Source organism: Capricornis sumatraensis, chromosome 19 (genome assembly GCF_032405125.1).
Source record: "Capricornis sumatraensis isolate serow.1 chromosome 19, serow.2, whole genome shotgun sequence".
NCBI classification, from domain to species: domain Eukaryota; kingdom Metazoa; phylum Chordata; class Mammalia; order Artiodactyla; family Bovidae; genus Capricornis; species Capricornis sumatraensis.
In genome coordinates, this window is record NC_091087.1 from 63,118,050 (window position 1) to 63,134,883 (window position 16,834).

The window sequence follows — 16,834 nt, forward strand, 5'->3', positions numbered from 1 at the left end:
TCATCTATTTTTTAAAAAATGGATGATAATAATTCTATAATGGTTAAGAACCTGCCTGCTATGCAGGAGACCTGGGTTCAGTCCCTGGGTCAGGAAGGTCCCCTGGAGGAGGGCATGGCAACCCACTCCAGCATTCCTGTCTGGAGAATCCCATGGACAGAGGAGCCTGGCGGGCTACAATCCATAGAGTCGCAAAGAGTTGAACACGACTGAGCGACTAAGATACACGGTGATTCTGTAGGTTCCTATTACTCTCGGTGGTAACAGTCTAAGGTCCCTGAGACACTAAACCAGCTCTTAAGGAGAAACGTGGGGGTGCGTGTCCGTGAATCTGGTCACAAGTTTGTGTCAGCTGGTCAAGACACACCTCGTTCAGTGTGGCTTCCGCTTGTGATGTGCTCACAGCCACCAGCAGTGTACTCATGCCTGAAGGAAGCTTATCTACCACACCTGTATTCTCTGTAGTGTACATCACAGCCCCGCACTTGGGAACGTGAGAAGGCATCCCACCTGGGGGCCATTCATGTTATTGCCTGGGGGAGTTTTGCAGAAACTAATGCCTGTGGCTGGTGATTTGTTATGTAAGTGAATACCGAAACGTCTCTGATCAATAATGTTCAGGTAATGAAAGACATTGAAAGTTGCTGAAAGTTGTTGAATGGCAAAACTGTCACCAAAAAGTACAAAACCACGAAAACCATGATTCTAAACAGGCCACGAAAAGGACGCTCATTTGCAGCATGGGCTGCTGGGACTGAATACCCTGGGCATCCTTAGCTGGATGTGTGTGTGTCAGGCACCTCAAATGTCCCAGCACCCTGGGCATGTCCTCGAAAGCGCCACGAGCACTGATTGGGGGCTTACAGATGAATGTGAGCAAGGAGGTGAGTTCATAAACAGGGAATCCGTGAGATGAGGAATGTGCCTGTGGCTGACATAATCGTCATCTCGGGGTGGGAGGTGAGGACCGCCAGCTTACTGGATGCGCTGTCCCAGGTACCACACTGGTCCTTCCATCCCAGCACCATTCCTGGTGACCTCATTACCAACCAGCTGTTAGCATGATGGGCTGTAAAACACATGATGGCCAGGAACACCCTTGACCTCAGGGGGCGCTGAGTGGGTGAGATGCCGCTGCCCATGGGCAGGTGGGCCCTGGGGCCCCAGCGTTTACCTGTCCAGCTCCTCCTGCAGCCTCTGGTTCTCGCTCGCGGCCATGGCGCTCGTCCTCTGCTCCTGCTGCAGAGCCTCCCTCTCGGCCCTCAAAACCTTCTCCAGCTCGTCCAGCTCCGCCTTGTGCTTCAGCATGTCGCTGTGCCTGCGGGAGGGGACACCTTGCTGGCAGCCCGTTCCCCAGCCATCTGTCCCCACAGGTAACACACACCCCAGAAGACCTTGGAGCCTCCTCTGTGGGGAGCGAGGTTTAGATGGCAGGCAATCGCGAGGGTGGTGGCTGAGAAGCGTCCAAGCCAGCAGCCAGGGAGGCAGTGCCCAGGTGAGGCGGTTTGGGGGTCTCTTCCAGCCCCGGACCCAGGAGGTCCCTTCCTCCCACCCAACACGCCTCCACAGTCCCCTCGGTCCCCGTCACCACAGCCTTCCTCCCTTGGGTCACCTGGAACTCCAGAACTATGTCCTCTGAACCCTACGCCCTTCTCTTAAGGATTATAAATAAGCTACCAGGTGGCTCACTAAGAAAGTGGTAGTCGCTCAGCCGTGTCTGACTCTCTGTGACTCCATGGATTGTAGCCCGCCAAGTTCTTCTGTCCGTGGGATTCTCCATGCAAGGTTACTGGAATGGGCAGCATTCCCTTCTCCAGGGGATCTTCCCGACCCTGGGATCGAACCCCAACCTCCCGTACTGCAGACGGATTCTTACTGTCTGAGCCACCTATTCAGCTAGGCTCACTAAACACCAATAGATTTAAAAGAAACCACAAAATAAACAGCTGGAGTCCAGTACAGGTAACAGCTGATAAAGCAGCGAATCCCTGGAGACGGGGGTGGAGTGGGGAGCCCTTCTCGCTGTCTAGCTTTGCCCTGGGTTCCGGGGAGCAGAGGCTTCCCGGGGGTAAGGTTAGCATCCAGGCAGCCACCAGAGGCCAGTTGTTCTCACACTCACACACCAGACACTCCCCTGACCCAGACTTCACCCTCTCCCTCCACGTGCCTCCTTGTACTTCCTCCTCTGTCTCTGCATAGGGCACACTGCACAGCCATCTCTGGAGCTCAGCAGAGCACAAGGACAGAGTTCCTGATAAGCCCCAGTTGCTCCTTCTACCTGCTGCAACCTTCTGAGCTCACAAAGACTCAAGAGTCCCCACATCCAGGCTTTTCCAGTCTTCGTCTCCAGACTGCCCACCCCCACCCCATCAGCGGTATGTGGACCATGTGACTGGAGCTCGGACTTGTGCCTGAGTGGGAATCAAGCTCGAAATCTGCTTGGGCCGCTGTTTAGAGGCAGACATTTATGTGGCCTTTAGCTGCAAGGCAGAGGGTCCCTGATGCGGTGCTGGGCACGCGACTCTGCCTGGCTTTCCGGGGTGATCTTTCTCAGGCAGGTTAATGATTCTGGGAAAAGTCATCCCAAGTCTGATAAATCAGGGCCATGGGCTGACCATTAGGATCCCCGGCTCACACTTCCCTGTTGTAGCATCTTGGGACAGCGCACTGATCCAGCATCTCTCTGACCGTCAGTCACCACCCCACTGCAGGACAGGGCCCGGGCGAGTCTGGCTCATCACCAAGTCCCCAGTGGAAGGAGGCACCATGTTCAATAAATACGTGTTAAGAGAATGAACGAAGTGTCTGATTTTAGTGTCAAAGGAAATGAATGTAGAGCCTTTGTCCCTGTGCGCCAGGTACCCAGGCTCCTGAACCTGGAACTCTGCCGCAGACAGACCCAGGGGCCTCCAGCCTGTCCAACAAGCGCTGGGTAACACAGTGGCTCCGTGCTGCATTAAGCCAAGGGTTACAGGAAAAGCAACGATGAACTCCCGTCCAAATTCCACCTGCAAAAGCCTTCCCCCGCTGAACACACATAAAGACTACCATAAGATATTATAACATATAACAGGAGAGGTGAGCACTAGCTTCAGAGTTGAGTGAACACTTCTCACGCCATGTTGTTAGTAAGTAGGGTGCCTCCCCTACCAGTCTAGATGCAGCACCAAGCACACTGCAGGTGTGTACAAAGGATCACATGTACATGGAAGGGTGCAGAGGAGGCCTAAGATGCTCAGTGTGGCTGGAAGGAGCAATCTTACAGGAGCAGACGTCTCAGCAGGCCCTCAAGAATGGCAATCTGGGTGGATCAAGCGAGTGGAGGACTCCAGACAGAGGCAAAAAGGAAGCACCAGGTGAATGGATGAATGAACGCCATCACCCCAGGCCCACAGCACCATCAGGCACCCTCATGCAGCTTTGCTGGCTCAACACCCTCCCTTTGGTCTGTGATGAAACACCCCTGCACTGCAGCTTCACTGAGCATCGTAAGGCTGAGTCGAGGGAAGCACTGCCAGCGGGGCCATCTCACAAGCAGATGACGAGGACAACTGCTTCCGCACACCCACCCACCCACCTTCGCCAAGTGTTAGAGAGACTCTCCCTCTTGCATTAGAGCCACGTGCATATCACACCTGTCCCCAGGTGTGATGGGTCCTACCACCCCTGCCCAGGAGCCTAGGACAGTCGCTGATCTGCCGGGGCAGGTGCTCAGGCGATGCTGGCTGACTGAATGAATGTACACAAAACCCAGAACCCACGAGCTGTCAACAGTGCAAAGTGAAGACTGGTGCATTTCAATGTATGCAAATTCTATCTTAAAGTGTAGAGGGCTAGAGCGGGGAAAGTAAAGATGAAACAAAGATGGCAAAATAGCGCTCACTGCCGAAGCCAGTCATGGGTCTACAGAGGCTTCACTATACCATTCTGTTTAATTTCTATATACTTAAAATTAAAAGTTGTTTTCAAACTATGGTGCTGGAGGAGACTCTTAGAGTCTCTTTGACAGCAAGGAGAAAGGACATCAACCCTGAATATTCACTGGAAGGATTCATGCTGAAGCTCCAATACTTTGGCCACCTGACTCATTGGAAAAGACTGTTGCTGGGAAAGATTGAGGAAAGGAAGAGAAGGGGGCAACAGAGGATGAGATGGTTGGATGGCATCATTGACTTAATGAACATGAGTTTGAGCAAGCTCCGGGAGATGGTGAAGGACAGGGAAGCCTGGCGTGCTGCAGTCCACGGGGTCACAAAGAGTCGGACAGGACTGAGCGACCCAACAACAAAAGGTTAAAAACAAAATGCAGCTCAGACCCTGAAAGGCCAGAAAAGAACTGAGAAGGCGGGGTGAAGGGCATCAGTGTACATGAGCTGCTGTGGGGAACTTCCTCCTTATTCTTGGTTTGGAGAGAAGAGAGAGGGAAAAAGAGACTCCTCAGAGGAGCAGGGACCCCACACCAACAAGCAGTTTCCCTCAGCTGGGACTGGCCGCAACACCCCTTCTTCCCTGGGGATCCCCTGGCCACCCGCTCTCCAGCTGCTCTCACTCCAAACCGCTGAGGGAGACTTTGATTTACTTCCCTTTGGGGAAAGTTCCAGTGCCCCAGATGGTCTGAAGCCGCAGGCCAAAAGGAGACTCGAGGGGCACGGAGGGACACAAACCCGGGGGACCTGGCCCGCCGGCCCGCCAGTGCGCACCTCTCGCCGAGCTCCTTGTGCTCCAGCTCCAGGTTGCGGTGCAGGGTCTTCAGGCAGCTGTGCTGGTGGATGAGGGCCTCGTACTCGGCGGACTGCCGCTCGTGGAGCGCCCCCAGGTGCTCGTGGTCCTGCAGCAGCGCCTGGTAGGCGGCTGTCAGCTGCTCCTGCTGCTTCTGCAGGCTCTCGTTCTCGCTCTCCTTGGCCGTCTGCTGGCTCTGCAGCAGTGCGTACTGGGCACTGAGTGAGGCGCTCTGGGAGGTCAGCGTGGAGTTCTCCACCTGCCGAGAGGGAGACGGGGATGAAGGCTGACACGGAGGGAGCGGGGACCCCCCTGGGGCAGGCAAAGACCCAGCTGGGACTGAGGACAGTTCTACCCGGACTTGAGGAATGGCTGGGGGAGGCCAGACGGTGTCATAGACTGTCACGTGGGGCTTGGTCCTGAAGCCTCTCCACAGATGTGACTTTCGGTGGCACATGAGGCCCCATCTACGAATAAGCTCCTTGGATACCATCTTTCAATACTCTTAAAAGCCTAGTTTTAAAACAGCATCACTGAGGATACAGAATACCTCAACAACCTACCTTAACTTAATTGATAGCTTTAGAACACCCACCCAACATCCAAAATTATGAGGAACTGCAGAGAAGGAAACACTTCCTAACCCATTCTGAAGTCAGAATTAATTACCTTAACATCAAGATGAGACCAAGATATGACAGCCACGACCAAAAACCCCAACAAAACAAAACTACAAACCAATACCCTATTTCCTTATTTTACTAGAACAAATTCCAACATCTTTGCCAGTATCTTGTTCATCATCCCTGACCCATAAGTTACATACTTTCAAACCCCTTTCTCAGAACCTGCAACGAATAATTCTTAATTTTTTTCACAATCTATTAACTATAAATAAATATCCACATCTTAAAATGCACGGTCCAGAACTCTCATTTGGCTAGATGCTCTCAATAGACGATACTTCATTTCACTCGTGGAGATGAAAAATTCACATTTGCTTCAGAAAGACTCTACCAGGTCCTACGGTGAAGAAATGTGCTTGACTTGGTTGAACTCAACTTATTTGATTCCAGAATCTCTTTTCCCAAGAAATTCCTAAGAACATCTCAAGAAATAGATTTTGGGAAACAGACAAGACTGCAAGTAAAAGCAGGGAAATGAACTTTTTTTCAGCCTGGGCAGCCACGTGTTCAATCACTGAAAACCACTTTCAAAGATCCTGAGATTAGTAACCATGGTGTACAATGCATTTGCTAAAAAAAAAAAGCCCCAAACTCTCCCTCTGCTTCGTCTTGCTGACTGGGAGTCCTGCGAGTGCTGGGCTGGTTTCTAGGAGACAAGGAGCATCCTTCCCGCAGGGCCCGCCTGCCCGGCCCTCACCTGCAGCTTGGCTGTCTGCGTCTGCAGTGTGGCGTTATGCTCCTGCAGGAAGCTACTCTGCTTCTGCAGCGTCAGGATCTGGCTGCTGAAGGCCGTGTTCTGAGTCTCCAAGTGCTGCAGCTGTTCCTTGAGCAGCTGCTTCTCAGCCTGCAGGGCCGCATTCTGGGGGAGGGAAAAGCATGGGACTGATCAGAGGCCAGGTCCGTACCTGCTTCCCTTGTGGCTCAGCTGGTAAAGAATCCTCTTGCAATGAGGGACACCTGGGTTTGATCCCTGGGTTGGGAAGATCCCCTGGAGAAGGGAAAGGCTTCCCACTCCAGCATTGTGGCCTGGAGAATTCCATGGACTGTATATATATAGTCTATAGGGTCGCAAAAAGTTGGACACGCCTGAGCACAACTTTCACTTCACTTCTTCTGTACCTGCTAACTGGCAGCGGGGACCTGAGTTGTTGGGAATGAGAACCCTCAAGAGTTGATGCTATGGGGGCCAAAGCCAGAACCCATTAAGTAAGAGAAGTAACACTTTCCCTCTTAGAAAGACAATAGAATCAGAAAAAAAATTTTTTGTCCATGTTTTCATGATAGGAATGAATACACATGATGGGGATCTCGCAAGCAACCCAAGCATGTGAGTGTGAGACGGGTGAGCGGGAGTTACAGCTGCTCTCTTTAAAGCTTTCTGTCTTTAATGCTTCTCTCTGTTTTCTGTCGCTCACCCTGAGAATGCATGTCTGTGAGCTTGCACAGGACAGGAGTCAGGGCCTGTGGCCACAGCCTCATCCCACTCAGGGGTGACAGCAGGTAGGTTAAGGCGGTTCATGCTCTGCGAGGCAAATAAAGGCCAAGCAAAATATGCCACCGACTGGACTAGGACGTGTGGGTGGTGGTTGTGGCCTGTCCCTTACCAGTATAGGGCTTAGGGTCGAGTTTCTTACACTCTATCTCACCTTTTTCATCTATCAAATGAAAACCATCACTATCTACTTCATAAGGCTACTGGGGGACATCAAAGGACGTCAAGTGTTTAGACATGCATGGACAAGCTTGTTCTGTAAAGGGCCAGACAGCAAATATCTGGGGGTCTGCCGGCCGTGTGGTCTCTACCTCGACACTAACCCCTGCCATCCCCGTGGGAAGGCAGCTCCACACAGCGTGGAAGCAGAGGGTGTGTCTATGGGCCAATAACATCTTATTCATGAAAACAGGTGGAGGACCGTGGTGGACGGGCGGTCGACCCCCCGCAAAGCACTGAGACACAGAACCCCGTGGAAACGGTGCAGGTATAGACGCTCTAGGCCCAGGGATGTGCTGGGATGCAGAGAACGCGTCTTCAGGGAAGACGTGCACACACCCTTTCAGTTAGAAAGTCCGAAGGGGGATCTCCCTGGTGGTCCAGTGGTTAAAAATCCTCCTTCCCATGTAGGGGACACAGGTTTGATCCCTGGTCAGCGAATGAAGATCCCACGTGCTGCAGGGCAACTAAGCCATGTACCACCGCTACTGAGCCCGTGTGCAATGACTAACATCTGACATAGCCAGAAATAAACAAACAATTTAAAATAAATAAATAAAATGCTCACTTAAAAAAAAAAAGAAAAAAAGGCTGAAGGGATCTCAAGTGGAAAGGAGCTCACAGGACCTGCCAGGAAATACAAGAAGTGGCTGATGAGACCTGCGTCAATCTCAACAGCTCCTGCTGCCCGGGGTCCTTCCTGGTGATGGGAATTCCCGCTCCACCTACGCGACGGTTCACGGACGGCCTCTCCCCACTCACATTGCGCTCCAGTTCAATGGCCCGGTCCTTCACACGCAGCAGCTCCATCGTGGCCTCCTTGTGGCTGGGCGCCCAGGGCTCCTTACCCGGGTGACCCTCGACCGACGTCCCCATGGGGTGTTTGAAAGAGTTCTGCGCCTGCGTCCCCCCTTCCTGGCTCTGCTTGAGGACCTCACACTCCTTCTTCAGCTGTGGGAACAGGAGAGCAGACTTGGGGCAGGAAGGGGCCCAGCTGGGGGCCCCCCGCACCAAACCATCCCCTCGCCCAGCACTGGCGCGGACCCACCAGGCACCTGCCTTTGCTTTTGCGGGGAGCACACACAACCTCCTGCATGTTACCCACTCCCTGCAGATGGGACTGAAGGGCAGCGCCAGGACCCAGCCCTAACTTCAGCTACATGACTGGCCAGTCTCCTCCCTCCCCTGAGCCTTGGGTGTCCTCTCCACAAACACCTGCTCCAGGACACAGGCATCCAGGCCGCCCCTCTGCCACCCAGGTGAGTGCCTGGGAAAAGTGAGGCAGGCATCTCACAGCCACGAGCCCTGGCCCGTCTCGGGGCGGGTGGGGGGCACACTGCTCTTACCACCTGGATCTCATTCTGCAGCTGGTGATTCAGGCTGGCTTTCTCTTCTACCTGCGCTTCTAAGAAAGCAATCTTTTCTTCTTTCATGGCGAGTGTTGTTTTTAAAGCTGATTCATTTATGCTCTCCAAAATCTTGTATTTCCTGAAAAAATAAAAATACACGGTAGTATTTATCTGTCTCTTCCTCCCACAAGCTCCCGGTCTCCCAGCTGCCCACAAGGCCCTCCTGCATTAAGCTGGTTTCTTCATCTCGTTGAAGGATGTGGCCCAGAAGGACCACAGGAGCCAAACACCGTCACCCAGAGCCCTTCCCTGGACTCCTGGTGTAGACACATCTGGGACACTTGTAAATGAAACGTCACGGCTATAGTGTTCCAGGCACCATCTTAGAGAAGTACTATTATGGCCATTTTACAGATGGGGCAACTGAGTCTCAGAAAGGTTAACGAATCCATCCATAGTGCTAGGTAAGTGGTAAATCTCTGTGGACTTGTAACCACACTAAAAGGACATCATGTTGGTTACAAGTCCAAGAAAAGTCCAAGATGCTGGATTTCCTGGAAAAGCGAGATCATTTAGGAATGCAGTGCAGGCAAAGAAGCAACAGCCCAACTTTCAAATCAAAGTGCTGGGCCCAGAGGCTAAGAACCCTCCCGCCAGTGCAAGGGACACCAGTTAGGTCCTTGGTTTGGGAAGATCTTCCATGCCACGGGGGCAACTAAGCCCATGGGCCACAACTACTGCAGCCTGGCTGCCCTAGAGCCCGTGCTCCACGAGAGAAGCCACCACAGTGAGAAGCCGGCGCACGGCAGCTAGAGGGCAGCCCCTGTCCACTGCAGCTAGAGAAAACCCAGGAAAGGCCCAGCATGGAGGGGCGGGGGGCAGAGAGCGAAAGAAAGAAGAGGAGAAGGAGGGGAGAGAAGGAGAGAGAAAGAAAGAATTGCAGGCTGGTTTAAAAAAAAAATCAAAGGGCTGGGGGAAGGAGAAGGGAACAAACGGGTGGAACACAGAGGATCCTCAGGGCAGTGAAAACACTCTGTAAGACCCCAGAGGGGTGGATACATGTCGTTATACATTTGTCAAAACCCACACAAGGAGCAACACCAAGAGTGACCCCAATGTCACCTGTGAACTCTGGGTGATGACCCGTCAGTGTTAACGCATGTACCACTCTGGTGGGGGGTGGGGAGTTGATGGTCAGGAAGGGTATGCGTGTCAGGGGGCAGGGGTCTACAGGAAATCTCTGTACCTGCCCCTCAGTTTTGTTGTGAATTTAAAACTGGCCTGAAAGAGCCTAACTAGAAAAAAAAAATCAGGAAGCCTTTTTATTGGACAAAAGAAATCCCCTTCCACTCCCTGCTTGGAATCTCCAGGAAGGAGGCCTGGGATCGAAAGCCCCACGTGACAAGAGGCCCTTGGGTGTGGAGAGAAAATGCAGCACTGGGGGGGTGGGGCGTGGAGCCTGCGGGGGGCGGGGTGCACGGACTCCTGCAGCCGCGGGGGGCGGGGAGGGGGTAGTCCTCACGGGGGGCGGGGCGTGGAGCCTGCGGGGGGGCGGGGTGCACGGACTCCTGCAGCCGCGGGGGGGGGGGGGGGGGAGGGGGGTTGGGGGGGAGGGGGTAGTCCTCACGGGGGGTGGGGCGAGGAGCCTGCGGGGAGTGGGGTGCACAGACTCCTGCAGCCGCCCGGGGGGGGGGGTTGTCCTCACGGGGGGTGGGACGTGGAGCCTGCGGGGAGCAGGGTGCACAGACTCCTGCAGCCGCCCGGGGAGGGGGGTGTCCTCACGGGGGTGGGGCGTGGAGCCTGCGGGGAGTGGGGTGCACGGACTCCTGTAGCCGCCCGGGGAGGGGGGAGTCCTCACGGGTCACCGTTGCTGCTGTCATCCTGCAGCAGCAGCTCCTTGTGGAGGCCGACCTTCTCCAGCTCCTGGCTCAGTTTGTCCAGCTCACTGCTCAGCTGCTGGCTCTTCAGCTTCTCCTGCACCAGGTCCTGTGGGGACAGTGAGGACAAGCATGGGCCAGGAGCCCAGCAGATGCAGCAAGAGAGACAGACACAGGCCCATCTCAGGGCAGAGCAACCATCTTCTCGAGTCACAGCCGGCTCAGGTGTATTGAGGGACAAGAGGGTGGTTCTGTGTGGACAGCGGACCCTGGGGATGTCTTGAAGGAAAGGGATGAACACACCTTCCCAGGCCCTGGGGTTCAGGACACCAGCAGTGTGTCCGGGAAGGACTGAACATGCTCCAAACACATCCAGAGACGCATCCGAGATACCATTTATGGTGACCTTTGAGGAACAGGTTTGAATTCTTCCAACACGACTGCCTTTTCTATGAAGTGATGTAATTAAATGCCCATTGCAGGGAATTTAGAACATAAGAAAAAAGTATAAAGGGGAGAAAGATTTTACTTTTAGACTTAGGTTTTGATTTACTTTTCGAAAGTGGACATTGACTTCACCTAGGAGTTCGCTTACTCTGGTCCACACCTCTGTAGCTTTCCAGGCAGCCACCAATTTCTGCCCGGTGACATAGCTACATGCCCTCACATGGACCCTTACCACATCCCAAGGCCTGGAACCCCTACCACATTTGGTGATGTTTGCTGAACGTTCCGGGGTCGCTCCCCAGGTGTGGCACGGAAGGGCCGGTGCATGACCTTCCAGCTGCCTCACCTCTGCTGCGGGAACCGCCCTAACCCCATGTTGAGATGGGGGAGCCACAAGGTCAAAGCAGACTGGACTACTGAGCCCCAGCGCAGAGGACAGGCTCCCTGGAGAGTCGCCTGGACTCGCACGAGAAACCAGCCTTGGATGGGATGAGCCCCTGAGACTCTGGGGTCGAGCGTTACTGCAGCAAACCCTAACCAATGCTTCTGGAGGCAGGGGCTACTGCCTGAGTTGGTGTCTTGTATCTTCCCCACAGCATGGTGACCTGCTCCGCTGACAGTCAGTAATGTATACACATATGTATATATTTAACATGGAGACTTTTCTGAGTTCTCAGATTTCCTTTTCTTCCTTAGCATGCAGCTAGAACGTTTCTCAGCCTCCCCAGCAGTTAGGTGCAACTCTGTGACCCAATTCTGCCCCAAGAAGTGTGGCCCTTCTTTTCCGCATCCACCTGCTGCAGGTAGGCCCGCTGTGGGATGGCCGAGCCACAGGATGGAGGAAGCCGGGTGCCTGTGAATAGCCACAGTGAACTCCCACGCGTGGGGAGACCCAGCTTCTGTGATGGGCCAGGCAGATGCTGAAGTCATTTACCAGAATGACTCACCCTAACACATGCAGGGAAGCCCAGATGACCATGCAAAAAAATACCAGGGAGAAGTAAGACAGGTGTTCACCAAGAGACTTAAAAATTTGGACCCTTTCAAGTGTAATTGCACTTCGAGGTGTATATCCTAAGAAAATAGGTATCTGTGAAGGTGTATGTTAGGATGTCCAGTGTTATTTAAAATAGTAGGAGGGACTTCCTTGGTGGTCCAGCGCAGGGGATGTGGCTTCCCTGGTTCCCGGCTCTGCCAGGTCAGGGAGCTAAGATCCACATGCTTCTTGGCCAACGTACCAGGACACAAACAGAAACAATACTGTAATGAACTCAATAAAGACTTTAAAAAAATAAAACAAAACAGTGGGAAAACTCAGAAATAATCCGATTGTCCAAAACACGTGTGTTAGTTGCTCAGTCATGTCTGACTCCTTGCGACCCCATGGACTGCAGCCCACCAGGCTCCTCTGTCCATGGAACTCTCCAGGCAAGAATACAGGAGTGGGTCGCCATTCCCTTCTCCAGGGGATCTTCGTGACCCAGGGATTGAACCAAGGTCTCCTGCCTTGCAGGCAGATTCTTTACTGTCTGAGCAGCCAGGGAAGTAGTCACAGTAAATCTACAGAATTAATCACAGTAAATCTACCTCACAGCCATTAGAAACTGTGGCTCGAAAGCTGTTTAGTGTAATGAGAAAAGGTAAAGTAAGTGAAAAACAGCACAGAGCTAAGGTGTACAAAGTGGGGTAGCAAGTGTGTGGATACACAAATGCCCAAGGAAGAGGATGGAATAAAATACCCCAGGCACTGGCTGTCTCTGGGCAGTTAGATCCTAACAGGTCACGTCTACTTCCTCTTCATGCTTTCAGGCGTCATTCTAGTTCGAAGCAGGGAGCACGTGCCAGGGGCCTCCCCCCGTCCCACCTCTATCCCACGGCGCACACGGTGTGGCCCGACGGCCCCGGCTCACCTCCCTCAGGGTGGTCAGCGTCCTCGTGTGTATGGTGACCTGCTTGGTGAGGTCCCTGTTGTCCTTCTCCAGCTCCTTGAGCTTGCCGGCCGCATCCCGGCAGCGGGCCAGCTCCTTGTCCAGCGCGCGGCTCTCCCTCTCAGCGGCGGACAGCTTGGCGGAGCTGTCGTCCAGGACGGCGTCCTTGAGCTCCACCTGCTGCCACAGCCGCCGGGCTTCCTTCTCCAGCAGCTTCTTGTCCTTCTCCAGCTGGGCTACCTCCTGCTCCAGCGCCTTCCGCTCCTGCTCGGCCCGCTCGAGCTGCCGGTGGGCCAGCCGGAGGGCCTCCAGGTCCCGCCGCAGGCCCTGGTTCTCGGCCTCCAGCTGCCCCAGCTCCCGCTCCAGGGCCTGTGCCTTCTGGCCACCGCTGTCCAGGCTCTGCTGCAGCCGCAGGTTCTCGGCGCTCAGGCTCTGGTAGCTGAGCTCCAGGCGCTCCGACTTCTTGCCCAGCGCCTTGAGCAGCTCCACGCTCTTCCTCAGCTCCTGCTTCTCGCGCTCCAGCTCCTGGTTCTCGCGCTCCATCTGGGCCACCTTGGCGCCCGTGAAGCGCATGGCCTCCACCATCCGGCGCAGCTCCAGGTTCTCCTCGTCCAGCTGCCGGTTGTCCTGCTCCAGGCCAGCCAGCTGCACCGACACGTTCTGCAGGGCGTCCAGGGACTTGCGCAGCTGCCGGTTCTCCAGCGCCAGCCCGTGGCTCTCACGCTCCGCGGCCTCCGCCCGCTCGCCTGCCGCCTGTAGAGCGCTGGCCCTCTGCGCCAGCCGCCCCTTCTCCTCCTCCAGCCGCCCTTTCTCCTCCTCCAGCCGCCCCAGCTCCCGCTCCAGCGCCTCGGCCCGGCCCGCCTTCTCCTGCGCCTGCTCCAGCGCCCGCTGCAGCTGCTGCTGCTCCAGCTCCAGCCTGCTCAGCCGGCCGCTGGTCTCCGCCACCGTCCTATGCAGGGCTTTGTTCTCCTGCTCCACGTCCTTGGCGCGGGCCTCGCTGCTGATCTGCGACCTCTCCCGCAGTGTCCACACCGCCTGGTTGAGGTGGTCCTTTTCTTGCTCAAGGTCCTTGATCTGGGGGAAAACACGATGGGAGAGACATTGGCTGTTGCACAAACATATTGTCGTGATCTGGGGCTGAAGTCTGGTTTAATCTGGTGACCAAAGCCCAGGCCCTAAAAGACCATTCCCCGCTGAAGTCCTAATGGTATTAGTGTACAGCACAGGGAACTATATCCAATAACTTCCAATAACCTATGATGGAAAAAGCATATGCATATATGTGTACATATATATTTTTATACACACACACGCACATATGGGCTTCCCTGGTGGCTCAGCGGTAAAGAATTCGCCTGTGATGCAAAAGACGCAGGAGACCCGGGTTTGATCCCTGGGTCGGGAAGATCCCCTGGAGGATGGCATAGCAACCCACTCCAGTATTCTCGCCTGGAGAATCCTGTGGACAGAGGAGCCTAGCAGGGTATGGTTCACAGGGCTGCAAAGAGTCGGACATGACTAAAGCAACTGAACGGAGAACCATGAACGCATGCACATATATATCTGAATCACTTTGCTGTATGCCAGAACTGAGCTATAGTTCAATTGAAAAAACAAAAATCCCTGAAGTTCCTAGGGGCAAACATGGACACGAGGTGAAGAGCATGGAGACCCGTAGGAAGACACTTCAAGTTAAAATGCCTTCAGGGCAGCCAGGAAGATGTAGAAACAGAAACTCATCTCTCCCTCTTACTGAAAACGTTGGAACTTGATTCCCTTGGTATGCTCGTCCTGGCCGCTTGCCTCTGTGGGCTCCCCTGAGGCCACTTCTCACCCGCAGACCCTGCACAGTCTTCCCTCTGCCCTGGACGGCCCTCCCCTGGCCTTCAGCATCCTGACTCCTCCCCATCCTCCAGGGCTCCGAGTATGAATGGCAGCCCCTCAAGGACAGCCTTGCACCCCGACTCCTCAGCGCCTGCACCCAGCAGGATTCTCTCCGTTTACTCCCTCCAGAGCACACGTCTGGGATCGCCTTGCTTGTCATCTTCTGCCCTCCATGTAAGCCACATCCTGCCAGGGACCCTGCCTGTCTTTTCTCCAAACATGGCACTATCCCATCCCCTCTTTTTTTTTGCCCTAGCTCAGCGCCTGAAAAACTCAAATACTTGAAACCCCGGCCTCCCCTCGCAGGTAGGGGTTAGTCACGTGTTGAGTGTGACCAATGAATGTGACAGAAGGTCCCAGAGTGGAGGGGGGCTGTGGGGGGTGGCCCTCTGCTCTTCGCCCTCCAGTTCTTTCTCCCATTCCTAGAGGGCACGCGGCAGCCCCAGTTAAGGCTGGCAGAGGAGGAGAGCCTGGCTCCTGCTCAGCATCACAGAGCACCAGCCTTGGACTGCCTCCCACCAATAAACCTCAGGGGCTTAGCATGGTGCTATGGACGTCGGGAGCGGGATTGTTCTCGGTCACGTGGGGCTGTCCTGTGAGACGCTGGACATTTAGCTTCGCCCACAACACACCAAGAGCATCACCCGTCTTTAGGTGCTGCCAGTGTCCCCTCCTCACCACTGAACAAGAGCGGCTGGTTTGAGCTGCAGCTAGGCCAGATGCCTGGTCACCAGCGTTTCCCCTACAGACTCCCAGGAGACGGCTAAATCCTGGGCTACTCTCCCTCCTGCAGGCAGGCGCTCCGGGATAGGCGCGCATTCCCAGAGGGCCTACCTGCCGGGCTTTGTCGGCCTTCAGGGTCTCCATGTCGCTCTGCAGCTGTTCCTTCTCTTTGATGAGCTCCTCGCTCAGGACCTCCAAATCCTGGTTACTCTGCTTCTCTCTCTCCAGCTGGGTCTGTAACTTTTCAATCTGCGGAGCCAGAAGACCCAGACGGGCAGCAGTGAGCCTCACAAAGTGATCTATGTTTTAAAATCAACTCAAAACCCATCAGCCCCATCCAACATTTGAACGGGCCTTTTTCTCAAGGGAAAGCAGCCCAGCCTTGCTCTGAAGGGACCTCTGCACACCCTCGACCCTCAGCTCCCTCCCACTGCTTGCATTTCTAGCTCGTGGAAGTGGAAGGCCATGGGCACCATCGGTCAGCTTCTTTCAGCCCACCTCTCCTCATTCTCAATGCCATGGGTCCAAGTGCCCCCAGCTCCCATCTCAGGCCTTATCCACTGTCCTGAGGGTAAGACCACATGCCTGGGGCCACCATCACTGGACGCCCCGCAGACGTCACTTAGTGACAACTCCAGTTCACCCAGATGCTCAGAGAGGTCTGCGGACACGCCCCTCCTTCCTCTTTCACCCTCCAGTAATTCTGTCCCCAAGCCCTGCCCTCTCTAACCAGTCTTCTCTATTGCCACTGCCTGCCCAGGGCTGGGCCACCTTCCCCGGGCCTGGAAAACCACCCCATCACCTCCCTGACACCAAGCTCTTCTGCTAAGATCCACCAGCTTGACCTTCCTAAAACAGGAACTCCTCTTTCATGGTGCCTAACACCTGGAATGGGCTTCCCTAGTGGCTCAGATGGTAAAGCATCTATCTACAATGCAGGAGACCCAGGTTCGATCCCTGGGTTGGGAAGATCCCCCGGAGAAGGAAATGGCAGCCCACTCCAGTATTCTTGCCTGGAAAATCCCATGGACCATGGAGCCTGGTAGGTTACCGTCCATGGGGTCGCAAAGAGTCGGACATGACTGAGCGACTTCACTTTCACTAAAGTGGTGGACGCAGATTCTGACTCAGTGGGTCCAGGGCAGCGCCTAAGACTGGGCTCTCAGGAGAAGCCCCTGCTACTGCCTGCACTGGGAGGGCATCCAGGCTGCTGGTCCCCTTCCCACCGACACCAAACCCCTCGGCAGGTGGGGGCTGGAGCTCAGCAAGAGGCATGACTCTGGTGCCACAGGGACAGGGTTCAGATTCCGGTCCCTCCCTACTAACGACGTGACCGCGAGCAAGTCTCTGTAACTGACGCAGGATCGGGAGTGAGCATCCTCGTGAGCCTGTCACCGTATGGTGCTGGGCATGAGCTGGCAGGTAGCAGGTGCAGCAGTGCTCGCTGCCCCTTCCTGCGAGAGCACGGCCTCACCACCTACAGACCTTCTGTCTGCATTTTGACATGGTC

General features: G+C 54.8%; 1 protein-coding gene across 1 annotated transcript in view; it reads right to left on the reverse strand.

Annotated features, from left to right (window-relative positions):
- Positions 1-16,834, reverse strand: part of CCDC88C (coiled-coil domain containing 88C) — a 143,478-nt gene that overhangs the window by 26,348 nt on the left and 100,296 nt on the right. The window contains exons 14-21 of the mRNA XM_068991108.1: positions 15,436-15,573; positions 12,700-13,791; positions 10,324-10,451; positions 8,463-8,604; positions 7,879-8,067; positions 6,103-6,264; positions 4,701-4,978; positions 1,175-1,318 (exon numbers count right to left, since the gene is read on the reverse strand). Coding sequence (XP_068847209.1) covers positions 1,175-1,318; positions 4,701-4,978; positions 6,103-6,264; positions 7,879-8,067; positions 8,463-8,604; positions 10,324-10,451; positions 12,700-13,791; positions 15,436-15,573 — 2,273 coding nt within the window. The remainder of the gene's footprint in view (positions 1-1,174; positions 1,319-4,700; positions 4,979-6,102; positions 6,265-7,878; positions 8,068-8,462; positions 8,605-10,323; positions 10,452-12,699; positions 13,792-15,435; positions 15,574-16,834) is intronic.